General features: G+C 42.0%; 1 protein-coding gene across 13 annotated transcripts; it reads right to left on the bottom strand.

Moving 5' to 3' along the window:
• Positions 1-474: 474 nt before the first annotated feature.
• On the bottom strand, positions 475-16,498 carry NFYA (nuclear transcription factor Y subunit alpha). 13 transcript variants are annotated; one of them, XM_084301855.1, is made up of 10 exons: positions 16,396-16,498; positions 13,358-13,479; positions 11,524-11,610; positions 9,113-9,259; positions 7,704-7,835; positions 6,961-7,066; positions 6,298-6,464; positions 5,321-5,494; positions 4,841-4,942; positions 475-4,012 (listed from the first exon to the last, which is right to left on the bottom strand). In XM_084301855.1, exons 2-10 carry the CDS (start codon positions 13,430-13,432, stop codon positions 3,959-3,961), a joined length of 1,044 nt encoding a protein of 347 aa, XP_084157981.1. In that variant the 5' UTR covers positions 13,433-13,479; positions 16,396-16,498; the 3' UTR covers positions 475-3,958. The 13 variants fall into 13 exon arrangements, with proteins under 13 accessions (XP_084157981.1, XP_084157989.1, XP_084157990.1 ...); XM_084301863.1 differs by having other exon boundaries at positions 6,298-6,458; XM_084301864.1 differs by having other exon boundaries at positions 6,298-6,446.
• Positions 16,499-16,679: the final 181 nt, after the last annotated feature.

Genomic DNA, 16,679 nt, shown 5'->3' with positions numbered 1-16,679 from the left:
CTCCATGCCACCTGCAGCCCTCCCTCATATAACCCAGTGCCTGCACGCAGGCTGCCCCACAGCCGCCATCTTGAGGCTGCCTCAGCCTGTGAGGGAAAGCAGCGGGACAAGATGGAGGCTTTCTCCACCACCCAAGCAGAAGTGTCACAGAGCAACACCCACCCAATGAGAACCCATGGTGGGAGGCCTGATTCCCTCAGTCAGTCAGCTTCTACCACCTGTAGGGCTCCAGGCCTCCACCTGCAGCCACTCAGGCAATGGTGGGATGGGGATGGAGCAAAACAAGGTGCCAAGCTGCCTGGGTCTGTCCCATCAGGGCAAGAGGGCAACAGACAGGCTCAGGGGCAAAGACCAAGCTGCCTCAGGATGCCTCGATGGTGCCAGAACCGCTGCCTGCCCTCACACCGCCGCTTCTGCCACTGGACTGCAAGGAGCAGAAGGATGCAGTAGCAGAGCCAAAGCTGGTTCTTGGTTTATAAATTTTTATTAGCTGGATAGTGTACACAGTACTTACAATTGCATCTATTAAAGACCAAAATACACTTGAAAAAATGCATTATATAAAAAAAATTATAAACTTTTAACTATATACAAACTTTGCCTTACATTACGCAAATCTCAGTACACCCCCCACCCATTCACATGAACATTTTTTCCACCCTCCCCTCTTTTTAACATGCAAAGCCTTGAAGCCGTTTAGCTTAGCATCACTTGAGGACCATTTTCTACATCTCATTCTTTGAACTTGTGTACAAGTGTTTTTGATTTTTTAATAGGTTCACTGCTCCAGTGTTCCTTGATCAACCACATTTCACATTCTCCCCAAGCCTATTCTTTTATCCTCATCCACACTTCTATGCACTCCCAAAGTGGAGATTTTGCTCAAGTGTAGCCAATCCACAAAGAATTCTCATTTAATTACTAGAGAGGTTTGAACTTGGTGATGTCTCCAATTTAACAAGTTTACCCAGGAAAAGAAAGCAGACTCTTCTGGTAACACGGGTCAATCACATTGACTGATACCTCCAATCTGACCAAGCAAACACTACTTTTAGAAGTGAACACACATAACCTAAAGCAAATGAAAAACCTGACAGTAGCATTCAGGCTTTCACATCGCTATTTAAAGTATTAACAGTAAGACTTCCTAAATAACACAAATCCGTAGGCCTTAATACACTTCCTACAACAACAGATCAGAGAACCTATACATGAAGGGCTTACTGGGAAAAAAAGTTCTAGCTGTTCTGAAGAAGTTTACAACTTCTTTAAGAAAAGACATAATTACTCACAACAGAGAGAAAAAGAAAAAAAAGGGAGGGAGAGAAAGAATTAATGTCAAAGCAATAATCTCTGCTTCTCTAACTCCCAACTGTCTGAGGGGGCTCTCCAGGACAGAGATCAGCTCTCAGTTGAAGAGCAGAAATGTTATGGAGAGGCTGTCTTACTTCAGCACATGAATATTCTACTGACAAAATGTACAGATGCTCTAAAAAAGTATTTACAATAATGCTGCAAATTCAACTAAAGCAGAAGTTGTCATTCCTTCACTGAAAGACCTGAAATGGGTGACCTCACAAGAAATGCCAGGTGCAGATTTTGTAGTTGCCAACTGAAGAAAACAAGCACCAACTGGCCAAGTATTTTAAGGCGGAAGCAACCAAAGGCACCAAAGATGCCATCAATGCTTTCTGAAGTTAGAAAAAGCCCTCATGTAAAATTTGTGAGAAGAGTGTTGGATTACTAATATAATTTAAGACAAAATTCAAAACTAAAGATTTGGAACTAGGCTTCCACCTCCTCCTATAGCTGCAGATGTCCCTGCACAGAAGAGTTTCTCAGTTTCAGTTCACTGTGTCAGATGTAGTAAGGATAAGAACACCGAGCTACAAGTTCAGAAGAGAATGAACTTCATTTAAAAAATCCAGCTAACTGTAAATACCAAATCTGCTTTTCTTCTCCGTACTTTCACTAGATACTTTACAGGTGACTGATCAAAGCACTGTCTTCCTTAATAACTAAGCAGGCATACTCTGCCTCCCAGATTGCCTGCTGACAGTGTAGCATCTAATGTTTCTCTACATTCCTGTTCCTTCCTCTTACATTTCTTCCCATCTTTTCTTACTTGTAGGTTTAGTGTATTTCTCTTTTCTTAATAGAATGGTCAAAGCTTTGTCTTTTTGTATCCTCCCAGCCTTTTAGCACTTGCTGATTTCTCCATTTTGCTTCTAGCCATAAGCTTTCAGTAAATGGGAAAAATGTAACAGCGAGATAATATAGTTAGAATTTTCTAAGTTGCATTTACTTCTTTTTTTCAGGTGGAAATAAAGTTCACCAAATTTAAACCAGTCTCTCATTTCCTTGGCTATTTTCCCCACAATAAAACCTCTCCCCTCTGACACCTTCCCTTTTCATGTTCTTAATCAACACCCTCCAGACCCCCAGTCACATCTGGCTGTATTTCCAAGCCCATGCTTAACTGCGGTGACTCGGTTTTAACTACAAAACACAAAAAATGGAAGAGAGGAGACTATGCAGGTGACACACAGCGAGTCTGCAGAACTCAGTCAAGATTGGAGAAGATGGGCATGGAAAGATGTGTCATCTGTTAAAAGACTTATGAACTACAGCTTCCATCACCGCATTTCAAATCAGTAAGAATGGAGCAAGCTTAAAAATCTGTAATGGGCAACTGAATGAAAGATAAAACTATGCTTTGTCAAAATATGCAGCCAGAAACCAGCTATAGGTCATGAAAAATCCCTTTAAAAAAAAAAACAAACGCAACTACTCCTCCTTCCTTAAGTGCCACTTTTTAAATTTTTAAGAGGATAGCCTGTAAAAAGCCTGAAAGGTTCATCAATATCTGCCTTCATTTAACAGTCCTTCAATTACATCAGGATGAGCTGAATTGTCCTGAGCTTCTGCTGTCATGAAACAAACCCTCACTCTGCATAGGAGAGAATTTTTAGAACTGACTTAGAACAGACATCAAGAAACACTGTCAGAAAGATGGTCAAGTGCTATCACTCTGAGACTGCAGATTTTATTTCTTTTGGAGAAACCATGCACTGGACTAGCAGGTTAGAAGAAAGATTAAAAAAATAATCCTTTGGAAGATTTTCACTTGGAAGTTTTAATCCTTTTATACTACCATCCACTCTTCTTTCAAAGCACCAACTGCTAGCAATAAACATACCAAAAAACACCAATAAATTGCTTTTACTAATTAAATCTTTATCCTCACAACAAACCTCTCCCCTTACTTCTTGGACCAGATACACAATAGATCAAGTCCTGTAATAATCTCAACCTACTTCTATTATTTTGTCTTGATGGCTGAACTTTTCCCAGAGCAGAGCTTGCTGTTTACATATTTTACAGAGTAGAGCTTAAGAGAACCCCCTTCAGTTTCTGTCAGTCTAACAAGTGCAAATGCAACAGCAGTGAACAGTTCCGTTGACAATTAGGTCCAAAGGTGTAAGAAGTGGATGTAAATAACAAGTCTCTACTGGGAAAGTACTGTGGTGTAGTCACATCAGTGCTGGTTGCTATAAATTGGATTATGTCTCTGTACAGAAGGGCCGTAACTCCAAGAGGTCTTTGCTGGCCCTGCTTCAGCATGCCAGTTATTGCTGGTCAGTCAGTGGCACACTCTCACCATGGCCAATCTTAATGCAAGAGATGTTATAAAGAAAAAAAGGCATGAGCAGTCAGACTTTGAAATCCCTGTGCTGCATCAGAAGAGTATACCAAGAAAGTCATTAAGTTTCTATTTGTTGAGTCAACTGCAGTTAAAATCTTGACCACACACTGAAAACGTGGTGTTTGCTCTGTAGAAAAGGATAGGCTGTGATATGGCGATTGTCCCATTGAAAGACTTGCTTGATACACTTGTAAGGTAGGACAGACTTGCAGAAGGGACAGGAATTCAGTTACATTTTTGTTTAAGCAGTGATTAGGAGACTCTGATCATCTGTGTCATTGCTTCTTCGTTGGCCTGAGATGGATCCTACAGATACAAAATACAAGTCATGTATTTTATACATGTCATACACTTTTCTGTAACAGCGGATAATCACAAACCTATTTCAATAAAACATACTCCTATAACACCTCCTCTTATGTTCTCTAATCAGGTCACGTTTTTACTGGGTTTTATAAGCCATTGTAACAGAACAGGGATATATAAACTGTTTTAATTCCTAATGTGTTGTTTCTGGTATTTGGGAAAACCTACTGCTGGTAGGTCTAGGTCTGATTCTGGTATTTGGGAAGGATTTCATTTTAGAGTGAGAAACACTCTTCCACTGAAGCCACAGGACTGCTTTAAAGCACTAGTTAGCAACAACTGTTATTTCTACCCTATTATATTCTTTCCTTTGAAAAACCTTTCTTGTGCTTTTTACATTAATCAGTACTCTACTAAGAATCAGACATTAACATTTTTGAATTTTCTATCATGAGCAAGATAAAGCACCTCTACCCTTAACACATGTCCTAAAAAGGAGACTGCTGGTATGCTGTCAGAACAGCCGCACAGACTATATTTCTCAGGACAACAAATACAAGCATTCTCCCTATCTGTGTAACAAAGTGAATACATTTCTATCAACATTACTATGAATGAATTACTCAAGGCAAATAGATGCTTGTTGTCTGCAAGAAGAGAATGTTTCTTTACAATGCTTGAAACGTAAAACCAAGGGCAGAGAGGGACAAAAGTCAGCAGCCTAGCTCCAAAAAAAGAACAAAGAAAACAGTGGAAATACATCCCTAAAGTGCATTCTGAATAAACAGAAGTGTCATCTGTCCAAAGGACAGACAAAACTCTGCTTACCTGCATATGAGGGCTGTCTTTTTCCTTTGGTGAGAAGAACCGTCCACCTTCTCCTCGTTTCCTGGCCATGGCGTGACGATGTCGAGATTCATGCAAGTATTTCTGTCACAGTACAGAAGAGGAGAGTAATGAGAGCAGTCTGCACTTTCTAGTTCAGTAATTCCAAGTAAACGAGAACACTGGGGAAATTTCCAACTCACTAAAACAGCCTACCCAGATCCCATCCTTTCCCACCCACCCCTGAGATAAAACACTTACAGTAAATGCCTCTTTGCAACACAGTTACATACCTATTCAACAATTAAACATATGGAAAAGTATTACTGCCACCAAGGGACACTAAGAAATTACTCTGATGTAGCTTATGAACAAGAAAAAATGAAAAATACTATGATTCCAATCCTTATTTTTCTGGTAGAGATGCTTTTCTGTGCCTTTCTCATAGAGCAGCCTTGTATCAGATTCGAGTTACGTTCTCACCCTTCTTTCTTTGGGAATTTTTCCCTCTGCTTCAAGCTTCGCACGTGCCTGCCTCCTCTTAAGGATCCGGTGATACTGTTTGGCATTTACATACAGGGGCTCTTCTTCAAGCATCTCTGCTCCAGGCAAAGGTATTCGCTGGATAGCTGGTACTGATCCAGCTCCAGGTACCATCTATACAGAGAAGAATGATTTTAGTACTTGTAGGCGGAAAAAGTGAATGCAAAAATAATTAAAATAAAATATAACGTTTAGAATGGAAAGGGTTTGTTTTTTCTTCAGGTAATGTACCTATTTAAGTTGAAAGAAGTAATATAGTTGTTCTCAAACTGCAGGACAAATTTAAACAAATAAATCACACATCATCATCCGTGCTTGCTTTTTTCCTGACAATACTAAAAGTTCAATACAATATACAATTCTATGACCACGTTACTGCTTCTTGTACAACTTGCATCCATGACATGCCATCACTTCCCTTTCTTTCTGGTTATCACTTATTTAATTTATATGATAATTTTGTTAACATTTCTTAATCATTTATTACTTGTAGAGATGCTGACATCTAGTGGAGATGAACAATAAAATTCAAGTTAAAAGGTATCACACTACAAAGAAGTAAGAACTGGCAGAAAATGTGTTCGTATGAATCAGAAAAAAACATTAATAAGGCATCCTCAAGAAACGGAATAGTCAATTAAATCTTTCTAAAATGTCTGCTTATTAGTTAACAGCTTATTTTGAATTTCAGCTTCTAGATTTTTGAACTCAATTGCTGTAGTAGAACAAAAGTGCAGGAATACATAAGTCACAATAGGACATAGGCCACTAAAACTGAAAACTTGTATAATTTAAACTCCTGGTAGCTACTGAGAAGACTGACCATATTAAGTTGACAAGAATCTCTGATAGTGTCTTGTGTGCAGATACCTCAAAGCTCAACCTTTAAAAAGATCAACGGAAAGTTAAATACATACCATAACCATTCCCCCTGAGTTGACAACATTTCCAGCAACTGGCAGCGTCACTGTAACAGTCCCTTGTCCACTACTGGTGGTATTGGTGTTGGCTCCCGCTTGGACAATTTGTGCTCCAGCCAAACTGGCTGCTGGAATGGTGATCATGCCTGTAACAGGGACTGTAACTTTAAGAAAATAAAACACAAAAGAAGAAAAGAAAAACAAAAACACGCACACAGAAAGAAGGGAACACCATTAGTCCCACTTCTGTTTTTCACTCATTCACCCTTCCGTAAGATGCAAAAGAATTCAGAAATGCATTGTGAGTTCTTAACTAAATTCCATCACCTGGTCCTCATGCTTGGTATGTTTTGTATCTGCACAGTAATCTCAGCCTCAGGTCTGAAGTGTAAAACGCAAACTCAAGTGTTTCTATCCTAATAGAACTTGCCGAAGAAAAAAGCAATTTTTGATTTTTCTGGGGAAAACAATATCTGCTAAATTCCTGTATAAAACAAACATTTCTTCTTCCATTCGCTATGACAACAATTCATACCAAAACAATCACAGCATTACCAACCAACATTGTAACTCGCTGTTTTCGTTGGCAATAATTACAAGGCAGTAAAATCTGTAAGACAGATTTGGAGAAGTTCTGAATTTTTGCACCAAAGCTCCTACCTTGTTGGAGAATGGTTCCATCAGCATTAACTGGCTGATAGACTATGGTCTGGCCTTCAGCCGTTTGTGCTACCTGTTGTCCTTGAACTGCTATTTGTTGCTGAGTCTAAACAAAACAAAGAACACAGTAACATTTATAAACTGCTTCTTTCCCAAATTTCACAATTCCTGAATTAACACAAAGTGCTTATGATGTTTCAGGCATGTATTTCTTTTGCTTTATTACCAGCATAAAGAAATAGGATGGAGCACAAACCAACTGAATTGAAGAGAAAGTACCTGAAGCACGTTTAATAAACTTTTTCTAACACTGCAGTACTTAACATTCAAAGAAACAAGTTCTAGATTTCCTGTCTCACTAGCAATATATTAAAGGAAGAACTAGTCTGCTCAGAAATTTAATTTTGGTCCTAAACAACAAAAACAGCAGAAAACCCAGGTAAGACTAGACTATTTCACAAAATGGCGAAAGTATGAAATTAGCAATATTTTGTCAAATTTCAACAAAGAGATGAAAACAGCCATGAACAAATATACAGAAACACGATGGATAAAAACATGCAATCTATTCATTCTGTCCCAGAGTTATGCATGAAAACACTACAAAAATATTAACTTTATTCTCAAGTTCTCCTCAACATTAATAAATATTTTTTCCTTTTTACTTAACCACATCTTAAGTCATTTGTCAAGTTTCTCTTCCTACGCCTCTCAAGAAAACCCTTTCATGCTGGTGCAGTTACCTGTGTCTGGCCAGCAGTAACTGCAGTCTGTGGCTGCTGTATAATGATCTGCTGGGTCTGGCCCTGCTGCCCCTGTACCTGCACAGCCTGCCCACCTTGAATCTGAATCTGACCTGGCTGGACCAACTGAATCTGTGGAAGAAAGAGTCAGAAAGGAACATTAACTATACCTCTTATTTCTCCCTCCTTGGCCTCAGCATTACCACATCATCTCTGAGGATGATTTACTGTTACAAAGAAAGCACTGATTCTTCTCATTTTTCCATTTTAAAACAAAGAGTTTTAATTTATTCCTCTCTACGACACAGCAGTCACTGATGCAACAGCTGTCAGGACCGTACAGAACAGAGGAAATGTAACATGCCAGTGTCATCATGCCCTAGCAACTCTCCGCTGCTTACAGAGTAAAACGGCTGAAGAAATAAATTACTCACGTGAAACTAGCAACAACAACACTCAGGTCAAAGAAAAAAAAGTAGAGTAAGATTTACAGTATCTGTAAAGCGTTAATTATCCAGCATACAGAAATACTCCTGGACATATATAAAAATATTTTCAGCTTTGCGGAGAAGTCTATCCATCAATGTAAATATTTGTGTGATAAAAAGAGAAACTGGAATATAGGTTGTCACTTCTGCTTTAAAAACAAGTTACAGACTTTCCCCAACAACTAGACTGTAAAGAACCTAACCTGAAAGCTATTGTCTTTCAATCAAGGAAACTGAATTCAGTAACTAAATAAACCTCTCAAGACACCAACACAACGTGTGCAACCTGAACTGTGTAGAACTTTATTCCTAAACCTCATTCTCTAATCACTAGAACACTTTCATTAAGCTGCCATTACAGTTCTTCCCTTACTTTAGAGGAACACACGTTGAGCACCTGCTGAAATTTAAAAACTTTAAGTATTTAAAAATAATTGTTTCTAATAAAATCATCAGATTTCCTTCTACACTATTACTTTCTTTGCAATGGAAACATTTAAATGCACCTTCAGCCATCACATAATAGATGAGCTCAAGCACAAGGATTTACTTCAAGAAGCTTTAATTTTCTTAAAAATAATTTTTAAAATCCTCTTTCTAGCCATAACTTGAGTAGGCACCAGACCACCAACTATACTGTAATGGTCAGTTAAAAAAAGAAAACACCAAGGTCTAGCTATATTTTGATGGACTGCACTTAAAAGGTTTGCACCATCCCTTACAATATGAAAACCAAGCACAAAGCACATTTTAGTTGCATTTTTAAATAGGCAGCTCATTGTGGCAGATCCACAGCTGGAAAACAACCAGAGCTGCCCAGTTTATTTTAACACTGCTGAGGCAAACACACTATCTGACAGGGTAAGAACATCACAGTTCATTCTCTGCAATTAATCTTCGATAAAATTAGAGTTATCTCACCTGCTGCAGTCCCTGTGTTCCGGAAACTGGGACTTGCATTATTGTCTGGCCCTGACCCCCAGGCACTGCCTGCACCATGATGGGCTGGCCAGTTGATGTGATCAGCTGGCCTCCGCTTACTTGCACCATTAACGGTTGACCCTGGACCTAGGAAACAGGAAAGAAAGAAAAAACAAACACAAACAGAACAATGAAAATGTCTGGTGGTATGAAACCAGAACCTAAAGCAACTACCACGTGAGAATGAGTGCTTACCTATTGGAATGCAGTGACAATCACTAAACTGGGCTGATAATCAGCGTTAATACCTTTAGTTTCTAAAGTTTTTTCCGTGCCATGCTGCTGGAGTTTTCAAATTAACTTTTTGTTTTTTTCAGTCTAACCAGTATCTCCCATCTAATTGCAATAAAGCATGAAAGGCATGACGTATGTTTTTAGATACAGTAACTACGTTCATGCACAGCCCAAGAGCAAAGTGTTGTAAAAGAAACTTCATTAACCACATCACTACTACTAATCTTTGACTGGGGCTCCTAATGAGAAGAGCTCTAAATAAGCCATTCTGGCAGAGAGACTCTGCAGTAGCTTCCACTCTCTCCAATTAAGTGCTTGAACAATTTCTGTTTCCTAACCAGTATCTATAGCAGGTGATAATCTTAGAGAATCTCTTCATGGTTACTAAATGAAATTATTCATGTAGCAACACAAAATGTAGTTCAGTAAGGAAGAGCAACACAACACATGCAGCAGCTACTTCTTAGACCAACAAGGCTTGCAGCCTCTCTAAATTCTGCATTAAAAGTCACTGCAGCTGGCCACTAGGAAAAAGACTAATGAAAAGAAAGGCAAGGGGAAACTTCTCTCTTTAAACATCTTTACCTGCTAATTCCCCAAACTCCCCAAAATAAATCTTCGAAAAGACCACAGGAAGCTGAAATGTGAGATGAGGCTTGTGAAATAGGTAACAGGTAATCACCCTTAGCCATGCCCCAAGTTGTGTTGTTTTTGTTTCTGAACAACAAAGTCACTGAGTTCTTGGGTTTTTGAGCTATAGGTTTCAAGAACATGCAATACTGAATGTTTGCTCTTCAACCACTCTCACTGTAAAGCACCAGACTGAATATCAGCACAGATTTTCATCACATTCTGAATGCCTAAAAAAAAAATAATCTTCACTTCACATAGTTGAAATACCTTAACGAATTACATGTGAACATACATCCAGCCACCACCACTGTGGGACCTCAAGAACCAGCAGGCTAAATAGAATATTGGGGCTTCACAGGTCACCCCACACCCCTGCTACATTGTTCCGTTCCTCAACCTTGTTACTATCACATAGGAGTCACTAGCAAAACTGGTAGTACTTTATTGAATTACAAGAGATAAAAGCATGCTCGTGTCAGCCAGAGAAGCAGTCAGCAGGACTACACCCAATAAGCAGAAAGATAAATGTACATTCCAAAAGTCTTGTTAATGCATTAGAGCAAGCAAAAACAACAACAAAAACAGGTGGGTGGAACTGGAAGGGCACAGTGACCCAAGCAATTCAAGTCAGCCAGCTTTCCGTGTTTCAATTCCAAACATAAAAAATGCTGTGTTCAACTTTACACCTGGCAAGTCCATTCAAGCCTCAAACAAAACCAAAACACTGAGTGAACAACGCGCTAATAAATTGCTATAACTGTCCAGGGTTTATCAACTCCTTTAAAAATCTCCTCTGTGAGCTAATAAAGTAACATTTGTGAATGCTTGCAAGACACAGAACACTTCACGCTGAAATAAATCAGTGTGAATAAAATCAAGTGTGAAATAAATCAAGAAATGACCTTGCTTTTCTCTCCAATTTCTGATGCATTTGTTGTTAGAACACATACTCCTGGGTTTCTGTGTTGTTCACGTGTAAATAAAAAATCAGCCATCTCAGTCCTGCAGAAGCTAATACTATCCCCAGGTACCTTTTCCAATCACAGATGAAGAAGTTTCACTCTTCAAGCTGGTGGGTCATCTGCCACCTCTGTCCCTTTCATGTAGGGAAGACACAGAACTACTCACAGTGGGTACCAGAAATCCAATCCTTGAAAGCACGGAAAATCTTTGGGTTGCATCACTTCAGTTCTGACTTTTGAGTTCATTATCTTATACATATATATTTTTTAAATTTCCTTTTGAGTCCCATTTCAACCACTATTTACTTTCGGAATTACAATGGCTGGAATTCATGAATGCATCTGAGATCCAATGAAAAGCTGTAACCCCTGCTCTTTACGGAAAGCTCACATCAAACATGTAGTAATGGCCACCAATTTTCCTGCCCCTATTTCAAACCCTGTAAGAAACACAGCATTAGATATGTGGTGATGGGGAGAGTCATGCAGTGCTCACATAAACACAATTAGAGAGATCACCACTACCTGGAGGGTCTGGACTTGCTGGCCTGAGGCGGATGCCACCTGAGCCTCAGTCTGCAGCTGGACAGCAGTGACACCACCCTGCTGCTGGGAATAGGAACAGGAATAGCTTGAAACATGGAAATGCACAGCTCAGACAAGAGACAACCACACTTTGCTGGAAGAGGATGAATCTTAGAATTCATATATGCTGCTCTCAGAACATACGGAACGTGATTATACTTAGCAGATCTAAGAACAGAATGCTGGCAAACCTGTGTATGATACTGACAGCCTTCAACATCCCAAACAAAAATCAGTTACAAAGAACACGGGAGGTCATTTTCCAGAACTCAAAAGTCTCTGCTTCGTTGTTTTAGGCTCCTACCTTTCTGCATAATGTCTCCTTTCACTGCTTGACTTTTTATTGCAAAATGGTCCAGATTTTTGTCCAGACTTGTTAGTTACAATAAAGGCCATACATTTCTTCCTGCACAGAAGAGCAGCAAAGACTACAGGCTTCATCTGTGTCACCTCTGCATCATCGCCTCTTCCCACCACTGACCTTCAAGGATGATCTTGAGAGGTTGCAAAAGCAGTTAAGTCTAAAAGCCTCATCTATCTTTAGCCTCTTTAGTAAGAGTCCCAAAATAATCAATGTTAACTGCCTTAGCTTTTGGGGAGATGTACGACATCTCTCTACTAAAAGCTGTACTACAGCTGGCCTATTAAAAAATCTTAGAAAAATGTTTCATGTACAGTACAACACTGGCTTTGAGAGTATGAGCTAAAATGAGAGAAGTTCATGTATGTTTAATGCCCTTTACCTACCTTTGGTTTCATTGATGCCTTTGTATCTTTGTATCTATGCCTCTGTATCTTTGGTTACCTGCTGGAAGCAGGTATTTTTGATAATTCTTAATTTGTCATTTTCCATCCTTAACTATAATCTTGTTCTCCTACTAAATTCAGTGGAAGAAGCTGGTCCCAGCTATCAAACCCTCAAATAGGCTGATACCAAAGCAAAGTACGTCTCATTGGGAACATAACCCAGTGGTTCATCCATATGCGAGACAAACTAAGAAGCGCCTCTTGCCTTGGATGAACCTAAGATGCAACAAAAATTCAGCAACAGCACAGCTCATCTGAGACTGTATTATCCTATGTGAATAGCTTAATAACACTAAAAACCTACAAGCCTTAAAAACAAAACAAAACAGAACAAAAACCAACCAAACAGCCTTCACAGTAACATGTAAACTAGGAAGTTCATTCTGGAACAGATGAATTCATCCAAAGATACAAGGTGGTTTTCTTTTAGTTATTTTGTTTTTCCCCCCAATTCTTGTATTGTGTGTTTATTTTGAGCTATCTATAGTACTAAACTGAAGGATTTCAATTTGAGAAAGCTAGAGAAACGCTCTATTGGCTTGAACAAAAATTTACTTCAATTTGGGGGGAAATCTGCATTGCTCCTTGCGGACAACTGACTCTTTGGATTAGTATTTTGTTTCCTCTATTTTCAGAGGATTTGCTATTTTCTTCACATCACTTCCAGTCTGCAAACTCCCCACTCCACTGAAATTCAATAATATATACCATAAAATTACATTAATAAAATTACAAGGTTTTTTTTTTTTTTTTTTTTTTTTTTTTTTTTAAGAAAAAAAGCCTATTTACTCTGACTTCAATGAAAAAACAACTCAATGTTAAACTGCTCAACTGACCCAAGTCAGGTAAACACACATCCAGACAGTATCATGAAACATCTCGCTGATTCTGCGGAACTCTGAGAAGAAGCAGGTTTGCAATTCAGCACTGGCAGTGCCAAATCACCCACTTTAACTTCCCGTACCTGCTGCTGAATCTGCCCAGCTTGCACAACGATCTGCTCGGTGGAACTGTTACTGTTGGCTGTGTACTGCTCCATAGCGCTTCAGTTCCAACGCTGAACAAGGCACACCTCAGTCCGTGTAGCTGGCAAGGCAAGACAAAAAGCATGTGATAACTGTCCCAAGGCTGAAAAATTAGCATCATCCTATGGTAGCTGGAAAGCAAACCACCTGCTACCAGTGAAGTGACGCCTTGGTCACAGTCACAGAGTCAGAGCCGCTGCTTCACCAAGGACTTATCTCCTTCATGGCACTGTACTTTAATTTATTAACAAAGCTGGCATTTTTATTTAAAAAACACATTATTATCTCAAACTCAATTCTGTAATTATCTTCAAGTAATAGCTATAAACCTGCTTGTTTCACTCTGCATATTCTGGCCTGTGGACAGCTGCCTACAGTGCTTACTGGTGGGGGAGAGCGGCGTTTGCTCTTAAAATCACAAAATGCAACGGTTAGGTGCAAAACTGAATGAGATTTTAAGACTTCAACAAAGATAAGTGAAACAGGCTCTCCTTCCCCAACTACACAGCACTGCCTCCTTTTATCTCTTCCTCCTTCTCCTCCTTTCTTGTATTTTCAAAACAGACAGCAGACCTCTCATTTCTTGGACTCTTGCCTAGCCACACAAACACAGAGCTGAAATAAAATACTTGGTTCCAAAACCTGCTTCTCCCTGACATTTCTTCTCAGCTGATCAACAAAGAAAGGATTCTTACTGCTACTTTTAATGATGTACTTGATTTAACCTATGGCTGAGCATGTACCTACTGCTCCAGTGAAAAACCAGAGTGACTTTCATTTTTTTCAACCACAACAAAAAAAAGCAACAGGCCCCTTCAGTTTTCAAAGAAATATATGAAATGCAGTCCCAACTTCCTCTAGCTGTAATAGACACTGCAGTAACTACTGTAACGACACCGCTTATGTTCCCTGCTCCTTGGCTTTACAACATCCTTTGTACTTCAGTGCCTTGAGCTATCTTAGCAATGCTACCTTACTCCTGTAACCTTATAAAAACCACAATGATTTTATTCACCACGGATTTCTTCAGTGTTAACACCAAACACTGCATAACTATGAAGAAACAGACAAAAAGCAGTATGTAACAAAACAGATCAGAAGCAGGTATACTGCAGGGGCCACAATACTCAGCTGTAGTAGAGTAAGGATCAGATCTGTTGTTCACAATTTGGATGCAGCAACACTAACCCTGGAAATCACATGGATACTCTGAGTCCCAGTGCAGAAAGGCTCATTTGGATGCAATATTGACTCCATCCTTGGTCCATTTAGTAACAGTTTTTCCAGAGATTGCCAAAATATACTTAATTTCTGCCCTAAATGCTTGTGGGGCTATCAGGAAACAGCTCCCACATCTCATTCTGCAGGGAAGTTTTTCAGTGACAAGCATGGGATGCCACTAAACTATTTGCCAAAAGTTCTCTGGCTTTCTTTACACCAAACACTAAATTAAGCACAGGGATATGTATATTTGGGAACGGTTCTTCTCAGACCCCCGTGTCATGCCCCTATCTTGTTAGCATAAAAAAACAGCAGCATCGTAGTCCTAATTCTTTGCACAAGCTGTGGCTAGCCAGTGTTATAGAAGGTTTTACACATGCCAGATCGTCATCCTCCGAGTGATTACTTCATTTCCTTCACGAAAGCAGAAGAGCAGCAGCGTTACTCTATCAGAGTTAAATCGCAACGATCAGGTTCTGCTTCAATGGGCAAACTCCTCCCACTGATCTCACTTGTCAGCTCCTCCTCACTGGGCCCTTGTCTGCACTGAAGATGACTTCAGAGCTCGTTTTATTCACATGTTCACGTGTTTGCGTGCGACTGAACCTACAGGAGCAGTTCCCTATGCTAGGGATTAGTCAGCACGAAAGTACCGTTGAGAAACACACCCCACATTTGGAGGAAATCCAAGGAATTGGCACAGCTCTCCAGGGCTGATCACAGTCCTCAAAGGACACCAGCAGAGGACAGCCGCCCCCACAAAGCCGGGGACAGCCTTTCACTGAACACCAGCACAGAGATGCCCCTGCCTCATCTCCCGCTGCTGAACGGGATCCAACGTGTGGCACCCATGTGTTGTTTGTGGTCTCCGTACCCAACTTGCAAGGCAGGGAGGTTCACACAGAGGCATTTTTACTGTGTGGCAGAACAGCCTGAGCCCTGGGGCTCTACTCAGTGGGGCCACAGCTCCCTGGGGGCAGCTCCCTTCAGATGAGGGCTCACAGCTGCCATTTGGTGCCTGGCACTGGGACTCCTGGAGTGGGTGGTGGGGCTGCCCACCTTGGTAATGGGATGGGGAGGGAGAGAAGGGGATGAGGAGAAGAATGAAGAGAAGGTGCCCATCTGGCAGCAGGAATCCTAGAATCACTAAAGTTGGAAAAGACCTCCACGATCATCTGGTCCAACCTACTGAATGGCAACCCCAAGCACCAGCCCCAACCTCTCCTTGAGCCCCCCAGGGACGGGGACTCCCCCACCTCCCTGGGCAACCCGTCCCAACGCCTGCCCGCTCTGTCTGAGCAGAAATGGCTCCTCATTGCCCACCTCAACCTCCCCTGGCACAACTCCAGGCCGTTCCCTCGGCTCCTACCGGGGGACATCTGCCAAACTACAAGGCTCCCCCTCCCGAGGGCGGGGCCCTACCGCCCCCCAGCCGCCCCGTGCAGGCAGGACCGGGCCCTACGGGGGAAGGGACGGGCAGCAGGGAGGCACCGACGGGACCGGGCCGTGCCCCGGGCCTGCCCCGCTCCTTCCCCTCCACCCTCCCAGCACCTCCCGGTGCCCTCCGCAGCCTCCTCCCCGCTGCCCTCTCGTCCCCCCCAGTACCTCGCGGTACTCCTCCGTCCCCCCGGGGCCTCCCCGTCCCCTCGGGCCCCCTCCTGCCCCGGGGCCGTTCCCCGCCGCCGCCCCCGGCCCCCTGCCCCCGCCCGGCCCCGCCCGGGGCGCTGGGGGCGCCATCTTGGCTGCTCGCGCTCACCCGGGCCGCGCTCCCCCGGTTGGGCCCCGCCACTGATTGGCTCCGCCGCCGCCCGCCGCAGCCCAATCAGCGCCTCCGCGCAAGATGGCGGCCAACCCCGGACAAAGGCCGCCTCCCGCCGGCCCCGCCCCCCGCACGTGGCCCCCTCGGAGGAAGGCCCCGCCCACCCGCCGCCCCCGCGCATGCGCCGTGTGGAGGGAGGGCGGCTCGCGGGGCGGTGGCGGCCCGCAGTGCGCACGCGCCGATCCGGCTCCGCCCCCTTCCTCCCGCCTCCACCTCGGCAC

This window comes from Netta rufina (genome assembly GCF_964035555.1).
Source record: "Netta rufina genome assembly, chromosome: 26".
Lineage (NCBI taxonomy): Eukaryota > Metazoa > Chordata > Aves > Anseriformes > Anatidae > Netta > Netta rufina.
This window is presented reverse-complemented; position numbering and strand designations above follow the sequence as displayed.